This window comes from Bubalus kerabau, chromosome 14 (assembly GCF_029407905.1).
Source record: "Bubalus kerabau isolate K-KA32 ecotype Philippines breed swamp buffalo chromosome 14, PCC_UOA_SB_1v2, whole genome shotgun sequence".
NCBI classification, from domain to species: domain Eukaryota; kingdom Metazoa; phylum Chordata; class Mammalia; order Artiodactyla; family Bovidae; genus Bubalus; species Bubalus kerabau.
Genome location: NC_073637.1, coordinates 66,344,280 through 66,365,240, shown reverse-complemented (window position 1 = coordinate 66,365,240; position 20,961 = coordinate 66,344,280). Strand labels below are relative to the sequence as shown.

The 20,961-nt window shown below is 36.0% G+C and overlaps 1 protein-coding gene across 1 annotated transcript in view; it reads right to left on the bottom strand.

Moving 5' to 3' along the window:
- Positions 1 to 322: 322 nt before the first annotated feature.
- Positions 323 to 20,961, bottom strand: part of RNF19A (ring finger protein 19A, RBR E3 ubiquitin protein ligase) — a 55,638-nt gene continuing 34,999 nt past the window's right edge. Inside the window, exons 3-10 of the mRNA XM_055546522.1 lie at positions 16,510 to 16,718; positions 14,906 to 15,050; positions 13,938 to 14,100; positions 10,751 to 10,865; positions 10,113 to 10,274; positions 4,669 to 4,882; positions 3,192 to 3,335; positions 323 to 2,528 (exon numbers count right to left, since the gene is read on the bottom strand). Coding sequence (XP_055402497.1) covers positions 1,838 to 2,528; positions 3,192 to 3,335; positions 4,669 to 4,882; positions 10,113 to 10,274; positions 10,751 to 10,865; positions 13,938 to 14,100; positions 14,906 to 15,050; positions 16,510 to 16,718 — 1,843 coding nt within the window. The 3' untranslated portion in view covers positions 323 to 1,837. The remainder of the gene's footprint in view (positions 2,529 to 3,191; positions 3,336 to 4,668; positions 4,883 to 10,112; positions 10,275 to 10,750; positions 10,866 to 13,937; positions 14,101 to 14,905; positions 15,051 to 16,509; positions 16,719 to 20,961) is intronic.

The following is a 20,961-nucleotide window of genomic DNA, read 5'->3' as shown; positions in this document are numbered from 1 at the left end:
GATCTTTTCACTTTTCAGATGAGGATTTATAATGCTTCTCTCTTCATAATTTAGTAACAGACCTATTTACTTTCCAACCAATCTACTTAAAAAAAAAAAATTAAATTCTGTAGTGAAGAAAGCAGCTTCTTTCTGAAGGAAGGCGGGTCTTTGACATGAAGAAAGGATACTTTCAAACAGTGTTTGTTGAGAACTTCAGCAGATGCCTCCCTCTGGGCTGAGACTAGAATGTTGAATCCTCTCAGTGGCTTGCAATATTTATGAATTTACCACACAGCAAATGAATGTTTCTGTTCTTATAAAAACGCCTGCGCACAAACCATACAGCAGCGATACATTAGTATTTACATTTATTTCATGTATGCAGTTTACACACTACTGAACAAAATTGGAATGCAGACAAATATACAAATACCATAATAAGCATGATCAAATAAAATAACTGGCACTAGTGTTATAAGCATATTAATGGGCCTGGTGAGAAAAGTGATGAAAGAAGACTGCAGCCCATGGCATTTTTCCTTTTATCAAAAGAAAACGCTTAGTAGCACCATAATGGTAATACTTAATAGAAACATGTAAGATGGAATATTTTAACTGCTAATCACTGAGGTGAGCCTGTTTTATTTAAGTGAATTATACTGGAAGTTAACAGTATAGGCAATATTTTGGCCGACTTTTGTTTATGTCAGTTGAACATGTTCCATAAACAAAAGCAAAGGAAAATAAAGCCAGCCATACATGGACCCCTCCTTAGTACTTGGTACAAACTCTGCGCCATGCTTTGATTTCATGATTGGAGAAGATATGTGCTAAAAACTGAGGTTATTATGTAAAGTTGTTCACTAAAGCCTGAGTGTGTCTTTGGTAGGCTAATACTTTTTCAGCATTGTTACTGTAATTATACTGATGTTTCTCTATCCTGTATTTTTCTACATAATCCAAGGTGACTAAGGAGGACATTATGGAAAACAATACAGCAAAACTCTCAAAACATGTAGGCCCTTAAAATCCAGTCTATTCCCAAGGCACCAAGGATCAACGGGGTGCAAAGTTCCCCTTTGGGAAAGGTGACTTTTTGTAATACTTATAAACTAATGGAATTTTATTTTGCAGCTTTGTATATCTTATTTGGTGCTGTCAGTATACTTAATTACCTACTTTTACACTTGTCTTCTAAGATGGCAACAATATACAAGCTAAATAGAGTACCAGGTATTTCTATTTCAAAGTTGTGCAAAACTGCCACAATCTTGCTCAAGGTGTCTAAGTATCCACATGGTAGCAAATGGGCTGCATTAAGCTGTATATATCCACATTGCATGTGAAGAAGAAATGAAATTTATGCCCAGTTATGAACAGAAATGTTACAAAGAATATCATATACTGAGAATAACCTGCAAGGTTCTTTAAATAGTATCCCTTAGTGGTTTCAATAAAATGTCACTAACCACTTATCCCTAAGCCTCAAGTTCTCTTCGTAAGAATGCTGTAGAACTGCATTAGTACTTTATATTGATTATAAATTAAGCCAAATTTCTATCTAAATACACAAGTATGTGCTTCAAGCACTGATTTGTGGCAAACACACAAAACATAATTCTCTTAAGAATTATTGTCCTTACGATAATGCACTTTTAAAGCTTTCATTTCATAGTTTGGTAATTAAGATCCACATGAAACACAATGCTTTGCTGAACATAGAAAACGTATCTGTATTATGATTATGTAACCCGGCCTTTGCTGGCAACTTGAAACTTAAAAAACAGCCATCTGTAGTTCAACCAGCTCCAAACAAGGTTTTTCAAGTGGTAATTATTTTGCAGCATTTATAGGTCTATATATCAGTCTGAATTGCAACTTTTAATTCCATTGTCTGATGTGAGTGGTTGTTATTTGTTTCTTTTAGTGCACTGCCATAATATAAATCAACACTGGGTTTTATTCCACTGTTACCATGTTCTTCTGCAATATGATTCAACTGTGGAACTTCTGAACATGAAGCAGTTTGGGTAAGCACAGAAATGCTACACTGATGGGGGGAGTTTTCCAGTCGGTCATTTTCTACCTCAGGAAGAACGTTAACAGTAGCAAAGCGGGCGTGATAATCAGTGGAACCATGACTACAAGAAGTTTTCATGCTTTCTAGGTCAGAACAACTAAACTCAGAAAAGTGACTAGAGTGGGAATCTGCTACGGATGGCATACTGTCACTGAGGGATGGAGCCTCAAATTCACTTGAGTTCGTGCTTTGTTGTTCTAACAACTGTGCATCCATGTCCTCTCGGGTCTCGTTTATCTTCATGTTACTCTTTTTCCTCAGTTTACCACTTTTTGATTTCTTTCCTGCTGTTGCTTCTTTGGACCACTTGGTGGCGCTGGATTTACCTTCAGGCAAGCCCCCGGACGAACCCCCAGGATGGCTTCGGGTGGCACTGCCATCGTCCACACTGCTGCTTCCACTGTTGTGCCTGAACTTGGATGGCTTTGATTCAATATCTACTTGAACCTCCATACTGTTGCCCTCTCTGGAACAGAAGTGAAACAAATATAAATTTCCGACTTCCTCTTTTTTTATTTTTTATTAAATACAAATGTATCAAAGGGGGAGAGTTTCTGGGTGAAATGTTAAAGACTGTATAAAAGCATCAGAACAAATTAATGCAGGATACATTCTACTAATGGAAAAAAGCTGCTTGAAATAAGAGAACTGTCTTTATAACAATGCTTCAGATAGAGGAAAAAAGAAAAAACCAAAAGCAACCACGCTCACTTCTTACACTGTTCCAGGTACTACGCTACCTTCTCCATTTTTTTTCCAGAACAGTTGTATTGAGAGAGAATTTGCATATCATAAATCCACCTGTTTAAAGTACACAATTCAGTGGTTTGTAGTATATTCACAGTTGTCCAGTCATCACCATGACCGAACTCAAGAACATTTTCATTGTCCGCCAAAGGAGCCCTGTACCATTAGCAGCCAGTTCCCATTCTCCCCGCCCCTCAACCCCGAGCAACCACTAATCTCCTTTCTGTCTCTATGGATCTGCCTGTTTTGGACATCTCTCACTACTTACATTTTTCAGAGAACCTAACAGAAGAGATAACAATTATTTACCATAATTCTGCTTAATGATAGGGATACAAATTAATCAAAAATGCTTTTGACTTTACAACAACTTTTTCCTTACTTGTCCAGTGGGATATAGGAATTCAGAATGGATCCTGCCATTGCCTTGGTGCTGGCATTATCACTAACTGTCCCCAAGCTGACTGTGCCGGACTCTCCACTTAGGCTGTACCGTTCTTTCTGTACATCTGCTTGTACTTCCAACCTTAAAGAGAGGGGTATCAGAAAAAGACAAAAATTATACATAGTATCAGTACTACTATGAGAATGCTTATCTTCAAGTAACTGAGTAACAAGAAGCTAATTTAGAGACAACTATAAACATTTCAGCTTCCTTTTATTTGATTATTCAAATTCTACTGCAGTATACTGAATAGTACCAGTCATCTGAATAAAATGGGAAAATTAGCTGTCTGCCAGGTAAGGTAGTTACAGAGTAACACAAATAGAATAGAAAGGATTTTAGAATGGGTGCTTAAACATGCTCCATCATTCTCACTTAGGGTGTGGCACTCTGCTTCCCCTGCTGCTGCTGCTGCTGCTGCTGCTGCTAAGTCACTTCAGTCATGTCCGACTCTGTGCGACCCCAGACGGCAGCCCGCCAGGCTCGCCCGGGCCTGGGATTCTCCAGGCAAGAACACTGGAGTGGGTTGCCATGTCCTTCTCCAATGCATGACAGTGAAAAGTGAAAGTGAAGTCGCTCAATTGTGTCCGACTCCTAGCGACCCCATGGACTGCAGCCTACCAGCAAAACACCAAATCTGAATACATTAAAAACCATTCTAAGATCAATGAATCAAAAAATTCTGGGCATCTGTATATTAAAAATGGTTCTAAATTTAACACCTGACTCTTAAAAAAATAATAATATATACCACTGTAACTTAAGAGTTTGTGTTTAAAACCACACTACCTAAAAATAACTATAACTGATTTATCTTTTAATTCATGTATTTCCCCCTACATTTAAAAAACCCCTAAAGCTAATAAAAGTGAATTAAAGAGGAAACAAGAGAAGATAAAAATGCTTAACTTATCCTACCTATTATCTACATAGCTTTTGGTAAAAGACTTTGTGAGAATTAAATAACCATTAATACAGAAAAGGGCCCAGGCAGACTCTTGGCCTCAGCCCATGCACTCCCGACATCCTGACACCACCTGTCTCCTCAGGCTTCAGCCAGTGTCTCATTTCCCAACATCCAGCTGTGGCTGCCTCCCGAGAGATGTAAGTACAGGCTTAATCACTGCCTTTACAGTGTTCACCAGAGAAGCTCCAGCCCTGACTCATAATATCTGACAAGCGTAGTGAACAAAAAAATGGCATAATGTTATCCCTAAGATTTGGTTTTTACCTCATCAGATCTCCTCATTCACCGTTTACCACTAAATTTCATTTTCTGAAACCTTAAAACTTACTTGAAACCTTATTGTTTTCAACCCTGACACAGTAGGTTTATATGTAATCATCGTGCTTTGTGTTCAAAATTCTCATCTAATTAGTTTACAGTTAAAGCAAAACAATGCAGTTTTCTTACCTGTTGAAACAGTTTACCATGGCACTTCCTGACAGACTCCCTGTGATACTGGCTCCGGCGAGCGCCATGGTGCTGGCCGTCTCACTCAGGTTGTCCCGGATGGCTCCTATTCGATCCATGTGGCTCCCGCTTGCACTCAAACTGCCAGTCAAACCACCAACACTTCCCTCCCCTATGCTGGGGTTGTGTCTTGCTTCTGCTACTGAAGTTGTGTCTAAATGCAAGTATTTCAAAGAAATTAGTGTGATTATTAATTTCCCTCTCCTTAAGAGTCTGTCGTGATTTTCAGATAGGATCCATTTTCATATAAAGTGTAAAACATACACAGGAATAGAAAAGATGTCTGGAGTCAGGGACATATAACTATGGGATAATAGTAAAGGGAAACACCTCACAGCGAAGCTGGATTAAGGACTGGGCCTCAGTTTTTTTGTTTTTTTTTTTAAACTTAACATAACTGTATTAGATTTGCCAAATGGTCACTACAGGCATATCTTGGAGGAACTGTGGGTTTGGTTGCAGACCATGGTAATAAAGCAAATATCACAATAAAGTGAATCATGAAGTTTTGGTCTTCCTAGAGCATATACAAGTTATGTTTATACTATACTACAGTCAACTGTGCAATAGCATTATGTCTAAAAATTGTGTATACCATTGATTTAAAAAATTCTTTATGGCTAAAAATTGCTAACCATCATCTGACAAGTCAGGATTGCCACAAACTTTCTTCAATTTGTAAAAATACGTAATGAGCTACAAAGTGCAATAAAATGAAGTACACCTGCAATTTAGAAGAAAATCTAGAAGATTTACGATTTCTATAAAGAACATAATTGTTGAAAAATTTAGCTGACTTTGGAGGAAAACTATGTGATGGTTTTCAGTAAGGGTGTCTTGAGGTCAGTAAGAATGGGTCAAAAGTTGACTTCTGAATATATTCCATAGTTCCGATTGTCTGTAAGTTATTATAAGGTCTGATACCATTATATTCCAATCTTTCAGTACTTTTTCACATGCTTTATACTGGAGAATTTACTTATTTGCTCTAATATTTGAGCTCCTATTATATAACCCAACTCTGTTTCTAAGTGCTGGGAGACAGTGAATCAGAGACAAACATCTTGCCCTCAAAAGACTTATGCTCCAATTGGGGAGAGCAATAAATACAATTATATGGTGACAAATGCTATGAGAAAAAATAAATCAGAATAAAGAGGAGTCAGTAAAAGGCAGAGAGAGTGATGAGGAGTGCATGCATCTCTGTGTGTGAGCCTGCATGCCTGTTTGCTGTTTTATATAGTGTAATGAGAGAAGCCCTCTCTGAAAAGGAAGTGAAGGAGTGAGCCATGAAATTATCTGGGGGAAGGGTAATCCAGGCAGAGGAAACTTCAAGTTTAAAAGCCTAGCGGTAGAAGTATGTTTGGCATCTCAGGATCAAGGACAGGAGGTATAAAATAGAGTGACAAGGGAAGAGTTCAAAGATGTAGCTCAGGAAAGACCACAGCTGGACTTAGGGGCCATGGTAGGGGCTGTGGATTCCATTCCCTCACCCCTGGTACAGTCAGAAGCACTGAGAGAATTCTGAACATAAGTTAGATCTAACTAATGGATCACATAAGATGCTACTACTATAACACAGGCAAGAAGAGAGTAGTTTGTACTAGTGGAACAGAGATGGTGAGAAATGGTTGAATTATGGCTAAACACTGGAGGAACCAGCAGAATCTGCTGATGAAAAGGGGAGAGTAATCTTAAGTAAAGGTTTTAGCACAGCAATAGCAAGAATAAAGAGACTACTTAATAAGGTAAGGATGACTGAGAGGCCAACAAGTTTTAGAGTGAAGAGTTTGGTTATAGAGAAGTCAAGCTTGCAATTCTTGTTAAGACATTCAAGTGCAGATTAAAGAGAAGAGTTACATGTACAAACTGAAGTTCAGAAGACAGTTCTAGCCTAGATATAAATTTAAGAGTCATCTGTCTATATATATTATTTAATAGAGATTACCTAGGGAGTGAGTATAGATAAATCTGAGAATGAGCCCTGGGAAACTCCAAAATTCAGAGGTTAGCAGAGGAAAATGAATCAGCAAAAAAGACTGAGAAGTGGCCACAAGAGAAGAGAAGACAAGTAGAGAAAATGTTTTAAGGAGGGCATGCTCTACCATGTCAAGTATACTGTCATAGTAAGATGGAAATCAAGAAGGGGCCACTATATTTGCTTCATGGAGGTGCCTGGTGACTCTGCTTTGGTGGAGTGGTAGAGAGGAAATTTTGGACTGGTAGGGACCAAAATCTAATTGGAGTGAGTCCAAGAGAAAATGGGAGGTAGGAAATAGAACATTATCTTCACACACATGCAGATTACAGATAAACCTCAGCTTACTGCACCTCAAAGATATATATAGATATACTTACAAGGAAAATAAAGAAAGTGAAGTTGCTCAGTTGTGTCAGACTCTTTGCGACCCCATGGACTGTAGCCTACCAGGTTCCTCCGTCCATGGGATTCTCCAGGCAAGCATACTGGAGTGGGGTGCCGTTGCCTTCTCCAGGGGATCTTCCCAACCGAGGCACTGAACCCTGGTCTCCCACATTGCAGGCAGACGCTTCACCGTCTGAGCCACCAGGGAAGTCAAAAACTAAAAGGTTTGTGGCAGCTCTGCTGTGAGCAAGTCGATCAGTGCCATTTCCCAACATCATTTGCTCACCTGGTGTCTCTTGTCACATTTCAAACTTTTTCATTATTATTGTATTTGTTATGGTGATCAGTGATCAATAATCTCTGATGTTACTACTGTCATTATTCTGGAGTGCCATGAACTGTGCCCATACATGACACATATATACTAACAACTGATAAATGTGTGTGTGTTCTGATAGCTCCACTGACGATGGGCTGTTCCCCCTTCTCTCTCCCTTCTCCTTGGCCTCCCTATTCCCTAAGACACAACAATATTGAAATTAGGTCAATTAAAAACCTTACAATGGCCCCTAAGTTTTTAAGTGAAAAGAACTGCACATCTTTTACTTTAAATCAAAAGCTAGAAGTGATTAAACTTAGTGAGGAACGTTCTTTGAACGTCAGAGCAGGCTGAAAGGCTAGGCCTCTTGTGCCATTTAGCTAAGCTTTGAACACAAAGGAAACAGTCTTGAAGGAAATTAAAAGTCCTACTCCAGTGAACACATGAATGATAAGAAAGCAAAACAGCCTTATCGCCGACATGGAGGAAGTTGTAGTAGTTCGGATAGAAGATCAAACCAGCCACCACATTCCCTTAAGCCAAAGTCTAATCCAGAGCAAGGCCCAGCCTCTAATTCTACAAAGACTGAGCGAGGTGAGGAAGCTGCAGAAGAAAAGTTTGAAGCTAGCAGTGTTGGTTCATGAGGTTTAAGGAAAGAAGCTGTCTCTGTAACATAAAAGTGCAAGGTGAAGCAAAAGTTCTGATGTAGAAGCTGCAACAAGTTATCCAGAAGATTTAGCTAAGATACTTAAGGAAGGTGGCTATACTAAATAATAGATTTTTAATACAGAGGAAACACCTCCTATTGCAAGAAAATGCGATCTAGGACTCTCATAGCTAGAGAGAAGTCAATGCCTGGCTTCAAAGCTTCACAGAACAGGTTGACTCTCTTATTAGGGGCTAATGCAGCTGGTGACTTGAAGCTGAAGCTAGTCAGTGCTCATCTACCATTCCAAAAATCCTAGGGCCCTTAGGAATTAGGCTAAATCTACTCTGCTTGTGCTTTATAAATGAAACAATAAAGCCTAAATGACAGCACATCTATTTACAGTATAATTTAATGAATATTTTAAGCCCACTATTGAGTCCTACTGCTCAGAAAAAAAAGGATTCCTTTCAAAATATTACTAGCTCACTGGCAATGCATCTGGTGACCCAAAGCTCTGATGGAGATGTATGATAAGATTAATGTTTTCATGCCTGCCAACTCAACATCCATTCTGCAGCTCATAAGGGTTCATTTCAACTTTTAACACTTTATGATTTAAGAAATACATTCTCTAAGGCTATAGATGCCATTCATCAGAAACAACGATTACTCTGATGAATCTGAATAAAGTAAATTGAAAACCTTCTGGAAAGGATTCACCATTCTAGATGCCATTAAGAACTTTCACAATCCGTGGCAAGTGATCAAAGTATCAACATTAAGTGGAGTTGTAAAGAAATAACAAAAAAGTTGATTCCAACCCTTAGGGGTCAGACTTCAGTGGAGAAAGTAACTGCAGATGTGGCGGAAACTGCAAGAGAACTATGGGCCTGAAGATGTCTGAATTGCTGCAATCTTATGATAAAACTTTCATGAATGAGTAGTTGCTTCCTATGGATAAGCAAAGAAAGTGGTTTCCTGAGATGGAATCTACTCATGGTGAAGGTGCTATGAAAATTGCTGAAATGACAATAAAGGATGTAAATTATTACATAAACTTAGCTGATGAAGCAGTGGCAGGATTTGAGAGGACTGATTCCAATTCCGAAAGAAGTTTTTCTGTGGGTAAAATGCTATCAAACTGCACTGCATGTGAAATCATTTGGGAAGGGAAGAGGAAGAGGCAATCGCTACAAAGTTTATTGTTATCTTATTTTAAGAAATTGCCTCAGCTACCCCAATCTCCAGCAACCACCACCCTGATTAGTCAGCAACCAGCAACATCAAGGCAGGACCCTAAACGGGCAAAAAGTATGACTTGCTGAAGGCTCCCATGATGACTGAAATTTTTTAGCAATAAAGTATATTTAAATTAAGATATATACACTTATTTTTAGACATAATGCTATTGCACATTTAATAGACTATAGTATAGTATAAACATAACTTCTATATGCAGTGGGAAACCCCAAAATTCATGTCTTGCTTTACTGTGATGTTTGCTTTATTGCAGTGGTCTGGATCAGAACGTGTAACACCTCCAAGGTATGCTTGTACTTCCATGAAACAACTTCTTTAATAAGAACTGTTGGAATTTCTTTAAGAAAAACTTCCACACTTTAAAAAGTGTAACTTATACTCCTGGTAGTCTACGATGGCCTTTATATGATCCATTTTTTAAAAAATAATGCCTGTTTCTTTGAATAACATTAGGTTGAAGGTATTTTCTACTCATTGGGTATCTGCATTTATTCTTTTATGAACTGCAGTTCTCTTCTATCCTTTTATTACTGATTTGTAATGCTTTACACAAAATTAAAGATTCAAAGTCTAGACTTTCTAAGATACTAGATTTCTGTTGGAGGTTACAGGTACCCAGAACCATTCCACCCTCTTTCATCTGTGAATCTCTCCTCAGCAGCTCTTCTGTGATATGCTTCTGGGTGAATACTATTAGGACTAGTAAGAGAGCAAAGCATGTTACCTACAGCCTCCCACTTACACTATTACCACTAGTAAGTACATTTTCTTCCTTTGCTGAAAGGACTTACCTACAGCTGTATTTGTTCCACCAACATTTATATCATTTTCATCATCAAACTCAATTCTGACTCCTTTTCCATTGCCTGCTGAGACTCCACAACCTCCACTTCGACAGAGAGAAATTGGAACAACACCATAGACATAAGCTAACATAATAGGAACACCAATACCTAAAGAGGAATTAAATTGGTCATTACAAACCAAAAAATAAATCACAGAAACACACATTTTAGAAAGTTTTCTCAAGAGAAAGTGTACAGGAGAAAAGTGTTAGGGTTCTATAACTTTTGACCAAAGCAGATTCACCCAACTATTAAAGGATGCAAGCAGATTCAAAGCTTCTAGCCCATCAGGTGACACATATGAGGTTATATATATATAATCTTTCATGTGCCAGGGCTCTAAACTTTCTCTTGGTGGGGAACCATTAGTAATTTACCAACTATCCCTACGGCTAGCCTCTTAAGTTTATATTACTTGTAACCAATTTGGTTACTAAATGAGAGGCTTTCTATAGGTTCAGCTTACTGTCCCTAAATAAAAGTAACTCTCTTATCTTTAACAATAAGATGCCCTGGTTTTCAAATTTCTTCCACAAAATTTTAAATAAAATGTGAGGTAATAACTATTTTTAAGTATTTCTTACCTACAGTTACTGCAGCTACAACGGGAGACACGATTACGGACAATGTTACACCACCTGCTATGGCCAAATTCCGTTTGTGCTTTGAAACATCCTTGCCTTCATATCGATTGTGAATCTTGAATTAAAAATAAAAATGGGGATGATGGATTAAAGAAAAACCATGTTACGTATTTAATTTAAATGAAATAGACCTACATTTGCTGGAAGTGTAAAGTGATTTATCTTATAACTTCATAGTTAAGTGTCCAAATTCAAGGTAAATATATTATTGTTCTTAAATAATATTCTTATCATTTGCTTTATTAATAATTTGTTTACATAAGACAGTGATTTAATAGGTTTTACTTTGTGTTTATTTTTAAACAGTCTTGAGTAAAAGTAGTCCTTATAATCTTATTCAGGAACAGGATAAATCATGTTTTGAACAAAGACAACATTAAGAACATTATTTTCAACATAGTTAGGAGCTGGATATTTGACCAATAGGATTACTTCTAACAAATGTATCATTCCACAGCCTTCTAAATAAGCATCCCTAAGTAAAAACTGGTTCCTGCAAGAGGTTTACACAGTCTTTGGAAAAAAGAAAAAAAAAACATGACTTAAAAAGCAGTACTAATAAGTAAATATCACTAAAAAGAATGAATTTTTTCTCAGATTCCTTTTTATGAAGAAAAATATTATCAAATGACTTGAGATCCTGGACTCTTATTTATAGCTCAAAATAAGAGGTCAGATCAGATCAGATCAGATCAGTCGCGTCCGACTCTTTGTGACCCCATGAATCGCAGCACGCCAGGCCTTCCTGTCCATCACCAACTCCCGGAGTTCACAGAGACAAAAAGAACAAATAATCCTGCCAGAGGACAGCAGTCCGATCTATTTGGCATCTCTACAGAGTATAGGTATTACTAATAAACAGAACTTAATATCACCATGAAAGCTGCTTGTGAGATATAGGAACTTCAGAAAATAGCTCAGTATCTTTGTTCTTGTGATTTCCAAGGGCTAAAACTAATAAAGTACATTCCCCCCTGTTTCAAGACAGATTCAAAATAGCCTCAAAAGTGTACAGGCAGTCTCTAAAGTAAAATACCTGACTTAAAAACAGTTTTACAGATGAAGCAAAACAACATAATCTATCATTATCATGTGGTTATTTTGAAGGCTGTAAAGTACAATGAATCTTGTGGGATGTTTTAAACAGTGAGAAGGCTGGGGTGGGGAGACAGGCAAAGCAGGCATGAACAAGGAACACTTCTATATTCTAGTCAGAATCCTGTTTTCCAGAACGGATTGTATGTTTCAAGGAATGGGCCTCTACACTTCCCGAACAGTCCATACAGGCAGAGATGGCAGTTTCCCAAGGCACCTTTCATTATTCTCCAGTATTCCTTGCCACTCCCATCCCTAGAAAACTTACCACTGAAGCAGAAAAAAGCCAAAGCTAAAAACTGATGAACAGATTTGCAAAAGCAGGCAGCTGAGTCTTCCAGAAAATTCTGCATCCTCAAGCACTAATGTTCAATTACAGTGATCATATCATCCTACTAACTTCTGGCTCAATTTTTTCTGTTTTACTATTTTGTGTCACATTTTCTATTTGTTATTGTAAAAAAAAAAAAAAAAGCTCACTTTTAAGTACTTTATCAATTTTATAGGTTTTCCTGGGCTGGTTTGTATCCCTAAACACCACAGAGAACATGATTTCAATGGAAAACTAATGCATCAACTTGCAACCATTTAAGGACACGTTTGAAAAAAGGAGACTTGTTACTGCACCTGAGACTGAACAATGAGGTAAATAATCTCTCCTCTATAAATTATTTGTAGGTATGTACAGTACAACAGTCTCTCTTCCCCTTCTACTTCAAAGTATCTGAATAGTTTTGTTTTTACCAAAACCTTGCTTTGGACAACTCTATAAAAAAATTAAAATCTGTTATTATGTTTGGGACTTTAACAATTAAGTTTAGTTACTTAAAACCTTCTGAAATAAACATTTGGTCCATAAATATCTCTGTTTGGCCTCAGTTTCAAGCTAATTAAAAAATAACATGTACTATTATTTCTGACTATAAACGTTGAACATTAAAAAAAAAAAAAAAAATCTGGTTGTTCTATGAAAGAGGATCAGCCTTGTCTTGAGTTTTGTTCCAAAAGTCAGAACTAGAATCAAATGAAACAATTTAAAGGAAAATGGATTCTGACTCAACGTAAGAATTTTCAGTACCGCTCCCTGACAGCATGATGGGCTGTTGGTGTTTTCCCCACTACTGAGGTGCCCAAATGGCTAGCTTGAAATTTATCAGGGATCTTACATAAAGAATTTGGGCATTTGGGTTTAAATCCTAGGTCTGCTTCTTCCTGTGTAACTTAAGATAAATTACATAAATTTTTCAAAACTTCAATATTCTAACATAAATTGAGGTCAAAATGAGTCAAAGTATATAAAACATCTACCACACAGTTAAAACTCAACAAATGTTAGTTCCCTTTTTAAAAATTCCTGTACTTTGTTCTGCTTGGTGCAGGGTTGGGATTAGATAATTTCTTAAGTTAGTTCTCAATTCTGAGATTCTACTAATTTAGGGAGCAGAAGACTTCTTAACCACTTCATACATTATCCTTTTAACCTTTCAATAAAAAATCATTTGCTTAGCTAATGAAGTATAATTCATCACTCAGGACACTGGCAAATACTGGGCATTCAGACTTTCACAAAATTACTGTAATCTACAGAACTGCGTATTTACTAATAGCAATAAGAAAAAAAACTTTGAAGTTGGAAATAACTCGGGAACTGATTATTCTTTTGCCTTGAAGGCATAGATTATTTATCTATTAACTTCATAGACCTGAGTGTACAAGGACACACGGATGAGAAAAATGTCAGATGTGTAGACTTTAAAATTTTATATGTAAAGTTTATAATGCAAATGTGCTGAAGTGTTCAGATTCAGATAATTTTCAAGTAAGTCTACTTTCATGCAGACATACAAGCTTGTCAAACACTGAAAATGTATTATCTTATGAAAAAATAGTAATTATTTGATATTTAAGATGCTAAAAATGACCTGTCTTTCAAAACAAACAAAAAGCAAAACAAACACAAAGCAAAACCATTAATCTTAAATCTAAAGATTAAAACTGAGATAATGAATTAACAAGGAGTCAAACATTTTACCTTCCGGCCCACATACACAGGAATGCCAATGATCATGGCAGGGATAGCAATGCCAGCTATTAAGGCAATTCCTACCGGAGCACCAACAAGTGTGCCCAGCTGCCACAATATTTTCTTCTTTCGGCTCCAGGGTTTCTTCCCCCAAAAAGTACATCCTGATGGACTAAAGGAAAAAATTACAATGTAAAGTAACTGCTGCAAAACATCACAGTAACAACTGACTACAGTACATTCAGCAATGACTATAAAAATTCTCAAATTTAGCAATGAGGGGTTTTTCCCCTTCCTTTGAATTCTGGGTTTATTAAAAGCTAAAAAATCAAGGTAAGAACCACCATAAATTATATTAAAAGGATACTAATAGCTGGGATTCAGGTTAAACATTCATTCCTTGTCTTCCGTTGGCCTTAAAACCTTAGGTTTGTCTTTGAAGAGTAAATTAATGCAAAATATGTTTGTTTTATCCCTGTTTTAAGACACAAAATTATCTGAACATATCATAAACTCACTCTGTGACCTAAATGAGGAAATTTATATATGAGAAAATCAAATGGAAATATTTGTGACCTAGCTAATTAGATATTAAATGCTAACTTTCTAGTTTAACAGAAACAAAGCCAGGAATTTCCTGGAGGTCCAATGGTTAGGACTTGGTGAGTTCACTGACCCAGGTTCAATTCCTGGTCGGGGAACTAGATTCCACAGGCTGTGTGGCATGGCCAAAACAAAACAAAACACAAAGCCAAACAAAAAAAAGAAAAATAATAAATTCCCGTTTCCTATTTTTGACTAGCTATTAATCTCAAATGACTGGCATAATAATTGGCTTCCTGTTGAATTTAAATAGCTAGAATAAAATAGATCTCTTTAAGTAATACTAAGGATAATGCTTTTTCAAAAAAAAAAGTCCTTTTGTCTTATAATATAAAATTATATTTAAATATAAGTAGCCCCTTCTATAAGCTTACCTTAGATAATGTAAATCTGAGATTTCTTTCATACACAACCAACAAAACTCACAACCACAGACAGCACATGTCATGTGATTACAGCTCCCATCATTCATCTTTATTATATAAGCAGCACATCGTGGACATGGTTTTATATCATCAGCTATTAGGAAAACAGACAAGTTTAGTATATAAAACGTCTAAAAATAACAATTTCTAGTAGATAATCAACTATAGCATTGCCAAAAAATCTTTATGTGTATAGTTTGTTAACTGATAGCTTTAGCCTGCTATTTTCAGTATATAAAGCACTTTTTTTCTGCCTTTCAAGAAAAGGAACACTTTTACATTAAATTTTCAAGTTGTAAACATTTTTCAAACAGCAGGAGAACAATGAGAACAAAGAATAGTAAAATAATAAAAAAAGAAATGAGAACCAAAGGCAGCTCTAGGCAAACTAGAAACTCCAGTGGGAATTTCTTGCCTGGGAAATTCCATGGAAAGAGGAGCCTGGCTATGCGGTCGCAAAGATCAGACATGACTGAGCAACTGAGCACACACGTAAGTAGCTAAAGGCTACAACAGTAAGGCATGCCAGGATAGCTTTAGCTGATTCTACAGAGGACAGTTTAGGTATATTTGGCTCTTCCCGGAACTGCTTCTGAAACACCACCTACAAATTATTATTAATAATACCTTTGGAGTTCTACCCTAAAATCTTCAAGAAAGGAAATAAAACAAGTGAATCAGTGAACAAGCAAGAAAATCTATGTCCATTATATAAAATATCAAGTGTTGAATTTAAAGTTTATTTAATTTTAAATTCAACTTTAAATATTGAGCAACACTTCTTTTTCTAGTAGCATAAAGTACATGACTCTTTTAAAATATGCTGCTGGTAGGAATATAAATTATTTTGTTAATAAACTTCTGTATTTTCCAAGTTTTTTCCTTTAATAATCAATGAAAACAGTAAATATTTTTCTAAAAATGACTGAAGTTCCAATAAAAAGTGAAAATTCTATGAATGTATGATGGTCAGACTTTTTCTAATTTTTGAGATTTATGATGTATGTTTGCTCATGTATAGATTTCCAGGCAACTTTAAATTTCTAGCCAAAGACAAAGTTTCTTAGTGTACTCCCCACCAAGGTATGATTTTGAATCCCTGATCCTGGAATTGTTAATATCGAGAAATAAACATTGTATTTTGTAATACATGTAAATGAAAAGGATCCAAAAAATACTATTTAAAATCTGTAACTGTGTGATATTAGTACAAAAAGAAATAATCTCTAAGGAATATTAGTATTTAAAATAATTGCTCAGCTTTGCATAAAACACCTTTATTTTAAACAGCAGTTTCGGACCATCTTCAGCTATCAGTCATATAAATCATCTGTGACACTTCTTTTTTCCTTTCTATTTTTGGACAATAAAATCTTTCCAACTCAATACCACTTTCTTCTACAGAAAAAAACGAGTGCTTCTGGGACAGAAATGCTAACACGTAAAACACAATTCAAAAGAGACCAGGGACTGAATATTTATTGCATTTTTGAATTAAAATAACAGATGTTCTGTATGTGCCAAATATTTTACTAGAAGTTAGCTGTAAATACCTGCTGCTCCAGACTCTTGACTGTAACTAATGGATGAAGAACGTATAGTTCTCAGACGTAAACTCTGAGCCCTCTCCTGTCGAGCAGCATCACAGGTCTGATTGGGGTGCCAAATCTGCTTACAGTGGTAGCAAAACTCTGTTCCACAGCCTTCTCGCCCACAAGTTAATTTTGGACAGCTAGCACATCCAAATGCTATCACAGCATACCTGTTAAGAATAAGAAAAATGATTCAAAATGTAATGCAAAATAAGAGATGTTCATTAAGTAAAAAAATTATCCAATTCAAATGCTATTGAAAAAGTTTTATATTTATGCATGAGCTAACAGTCATAAACTCATGAAACCTATCTTCCCATCAATATAAAAATGGGGAAAAATAAACAGTTCACAAAAGACATAGAAAGGCTAAAAAATATTGCTCAAGTTTAATTTTCAACTTTTAACTAAGACACCAAACTGTATATATAGCCTATTCCTAATTTTATAAAAATTCTATTAAATTAGCATTGTTTGCACATAGAAAAGACTAAAAATACATCAAAAATCTCAACAGTAGTTTCCCTGGTATTAGGGTTTTTTCTTCTTTATATACTTATGAGGCCAATTCATACACTTTGTGCGTTATCTTGTATTTACGCATAAATTCTCATATTTTTGTTTTTAAGATGCATGGCAGAAATAGTCTTTGGTACCAATTCCTTTCTCAATTCTCAATCAGGAAATGTGTATTTTTATTTATTTATTTATTTTTTGCTGCAGATAAAAGACTGAGAACAGCAGATTTGTGACTAATATCTCTGAGTTACAATTTTTGGCACTTTAAGAATTTCTGACTTAAATTCTGGGCACTCTTTAGATATTTATCCCAGAGAAGTGAAAAGTTACATTTATACAAAAGCCTATACACAAATGTTTACAACAGCTCTGTAAACTCCAAACTGTATAGCTCCAAACTGGAAACAGCCCAGATGTCTTCAACAGATGATGGTTCAACAATCTATGATACATATATATAATGGGATAGTACTCAAAAACAAAAGTGTTGATACACTTAACAACTTGGATCAATCTCTGGGGTATTATGTTGAGTCAAAAGAGTCAATCTCAAAAACTTATATACTTATGATTCCATTTATGTAACATTTTTGAAATGACAAAATTTTAGAAATGGAAAACAGATCTGTGGTGGCCAGAAGTTAGAAATGGGGTGGGGGCAAGGAGTGGGCAAAAGCAAGGTGGATGTATTTAAAAAGCAAGATCTTTCAATATGAGCGATCCTTTTGTGATGGAATTGTTCAATACTTTGACTATGGTGGTGGATACACAAACCTACAGGTGATATAATGATATATAACCAAATACATACACAAAAATGAATACAAGTAAAACTAAGGAAATCTAAACAAGAAGAGTGTATCAATATTGATATTCTGGTCATGATGTTGCTTTATAGCTTTGTAAAATTATACACTGAGGAAAACTGTTCAAAGGATACACAGAATATCTCTGTATTATTTCTTACAACTACACATAAGTACAATCAATTATCTACATAGACCTTTCAATTAAAAAGTGTAGAGTTTGTGGTTCTCTTTAAAAGAAAACAAGTCATCTATGCATAAGAGGCTTTTGTAAATATCAAACATTTTAGCCTAGAAATTTAGGGGAGTTTTCAGGGCATCTCTTGTTACTGGCAATAAAATTTAAATACTAGCTATAACAGATTTTTGTTGAATTTCAAGATAATCTATTAAATTATGCCAAATATTAAGAGTAAGGAAGCTTCTCTAATTTTGGACCTCTTGCCCCCTTAGAATCTCACCTTTAAACTTAAATTTTATATATTAAATTCTAATTTATTTCTGATAGGCCATTTTCTAATTACCATCATCTATCATAAACATGTTCAAACATGAATGAATTAAGGCAGTTTAAATCAACACAGGGTAATCTAGGAAAATTTTGTTTCCCTGAGCTCTAAGATTTCCCTGAGGACTTATTCATTGCAGTCTCAATAAAAAGAAAACAATTCTTCAAAGACTCTCTCTTTTCTCCCAAGTTATAACCTTAATCAGTCTTTGTAACAGTAGTAATTTTGGTGAAAAGAAAATGGTATTCTCTTCTGAATCTCTTCTCTACCCTAATTCTTCTTGAAAAAAGAAGAGAAGAGGAGGGACAGAATGGGGAGACCTGTATGTGTGTGGCACAATGGTAAGACCAACTGTTTTTTTAAGTCAATCACAATTTACAAAAGCAGAACAAAATTTTAGACTATCAGACTCCACTTCTGCCACTTATTACTTGAATTAAAGTTGCACATAAACTGCCTACAACTAAGTTTTCCCAAACATCTAATGAAGTGAAATCACTCAGTCGTGTCCCACTCTTTGCGATCCCATGGAGTATATAGCCTACCAGATTCCTCTGTCCATGGGATTTTCCAGGCAAGAATACTGGAGTGGGTTGCCATTTCCTTCTCCAGGAGAAGGGTTTCCCAACCCAGGGACTGAACCCAGGTCTCCTGCCTGCACTGTAGGCAGACGTTTTACTGTCTGAGCCACCAGGGAAGTTCTTAAGCATCTAGTAGGGATTCACTGAAGTTTGGCCTCCCTGGTGGCTAAATGGTAAAGAATCCGCCTGCAAATGCAGGAGACAGCAGTTCGATCCTTGGGTTAGGAAGATTCCTCTAGAGAAGGATATGTCAACCCACACCAGTATTCTGGGAAATTCCCATGGACAGAGGAGCCTGGTGGGCTATAGGCCATAGGGTCACAAAAGAGTCAGACACGACTTAGTGACTCAACAACAACAAAAGTCTGGCTTAGCCTCAGTATTCAGCCAAAAACAGCTTCAGCTTTGGCCTGACCTTTTAGAAGGCCAAATAAGCAAATGACTGCTTCAGTGACATTTCTAGTATCTCTGCATTTAGAGGATGAGATGGCGGGGTGGCATCACCAACTTGATGGACATAAGTTTGAGCAAGCTTCGGGAACTGGTGATGGACAGGGAAGCCTGGCGTGCTGCAGTCCATAGGATCACAGAGAGTCAGACACGACTGAGCAACTGAACTGAATGACCACTATTATTTCTATATCAATATAAATAATGTATGTCATTTAAACATTAATATGTGAATATTCATCTTTAAATAAATGCTGAAAGCCTTTCTAAGACAACACAGTAGAAATCTAATTGCTTTAAATGATGAAATTTTACTGGACAACTTAAGTATATAAATGTACACTATGCGGCAAGAAGAAAATGTAAAATATTTAGTGATGATTGAGAAAGCCAAATTTAGATACAAACTTAAGAGCTTTCAAATTATTAAACAGGGAACAGATTTATAGTAAATATGAACATCAAGATTGCTTTAACTAGGTAAATTTAGGAAGAAAATATTCTTTCTGAGCAAACATATATAAAATATATGAAGCAGTTTAGCAGAAATTGGGCTAAATCATAATTCTAACCTTTGTAGAGGCCATTCAGTATACTAGTGTATCACTAAGCAGAACTTTTAAGAACTGACAATTTCTAATTAGTGATGTAGGCTATCTAGAGACAGCCTTTCAAGAAAAAGCCTTTTTGGGGAATTCTTCACATCATGATGAGGAGAATTAAAAGCAGAATGTCAATTTTGCCATTTCAAAATTTCACAAGTTCCAAAATCTAGCAAAATATCCATAAAAACATGCTATAGCAAGAAAAGTGAGGACTCAAAAACATAGTTTCTTCTCAATAATCAAATTTCCAAACAGCTTTATAAATTTCTTTAAGATGAAAATTTCTTATAGTTTTGAGTCTAGAGACTTAAGTCTGTTGAAATGACTGCTCGTAGATAGTGCTTATCTATTCAGAACATTTAAAAATATGCAGTAATTATCAGGAGAAAACTAACAGCTGACATGTTAGAGTAATAATCAGTCCTAGCATTATGATGTCAAACATTTAATATCTGATTGCTAATTTAAAAAAATTATTTCTTAGAATTTTATATTTATTCTTGTATCCCAGAAGTTCATCCCTGGTGATATTACACTTTGACCGAGACGAGCATTGATTAAACATCTGGCCACCTGACTTTTGTGAAAACGCAGGTTTTGATGTATTTCAAAAATTAGGACATAATAACAAGAAAGAGTTACGGTATTTATATAAAACAACGTGTGTGTGGAGGGAGGGAGGGTAAGAAAGAGAGAAGAGAGAGGTGGCAGGGGAGGAAAAGAAAGGAATAGTCACAGCAGATCATATGTACTCAAATGTTAGAATTAAAGTACATCAAACTTGTTTCATGCTACTCTGCAGTATTCTTTTAAATAGAAAAGCTAAGATATTCCTAGTGCATAGCTAAACATTTAAGTCCCATTCAATCTAAACAAATTACAAAGAAAAATGGGATTACCTTTAATAATACTAACCAAATATTTTCATGACTGTGAATTCTGA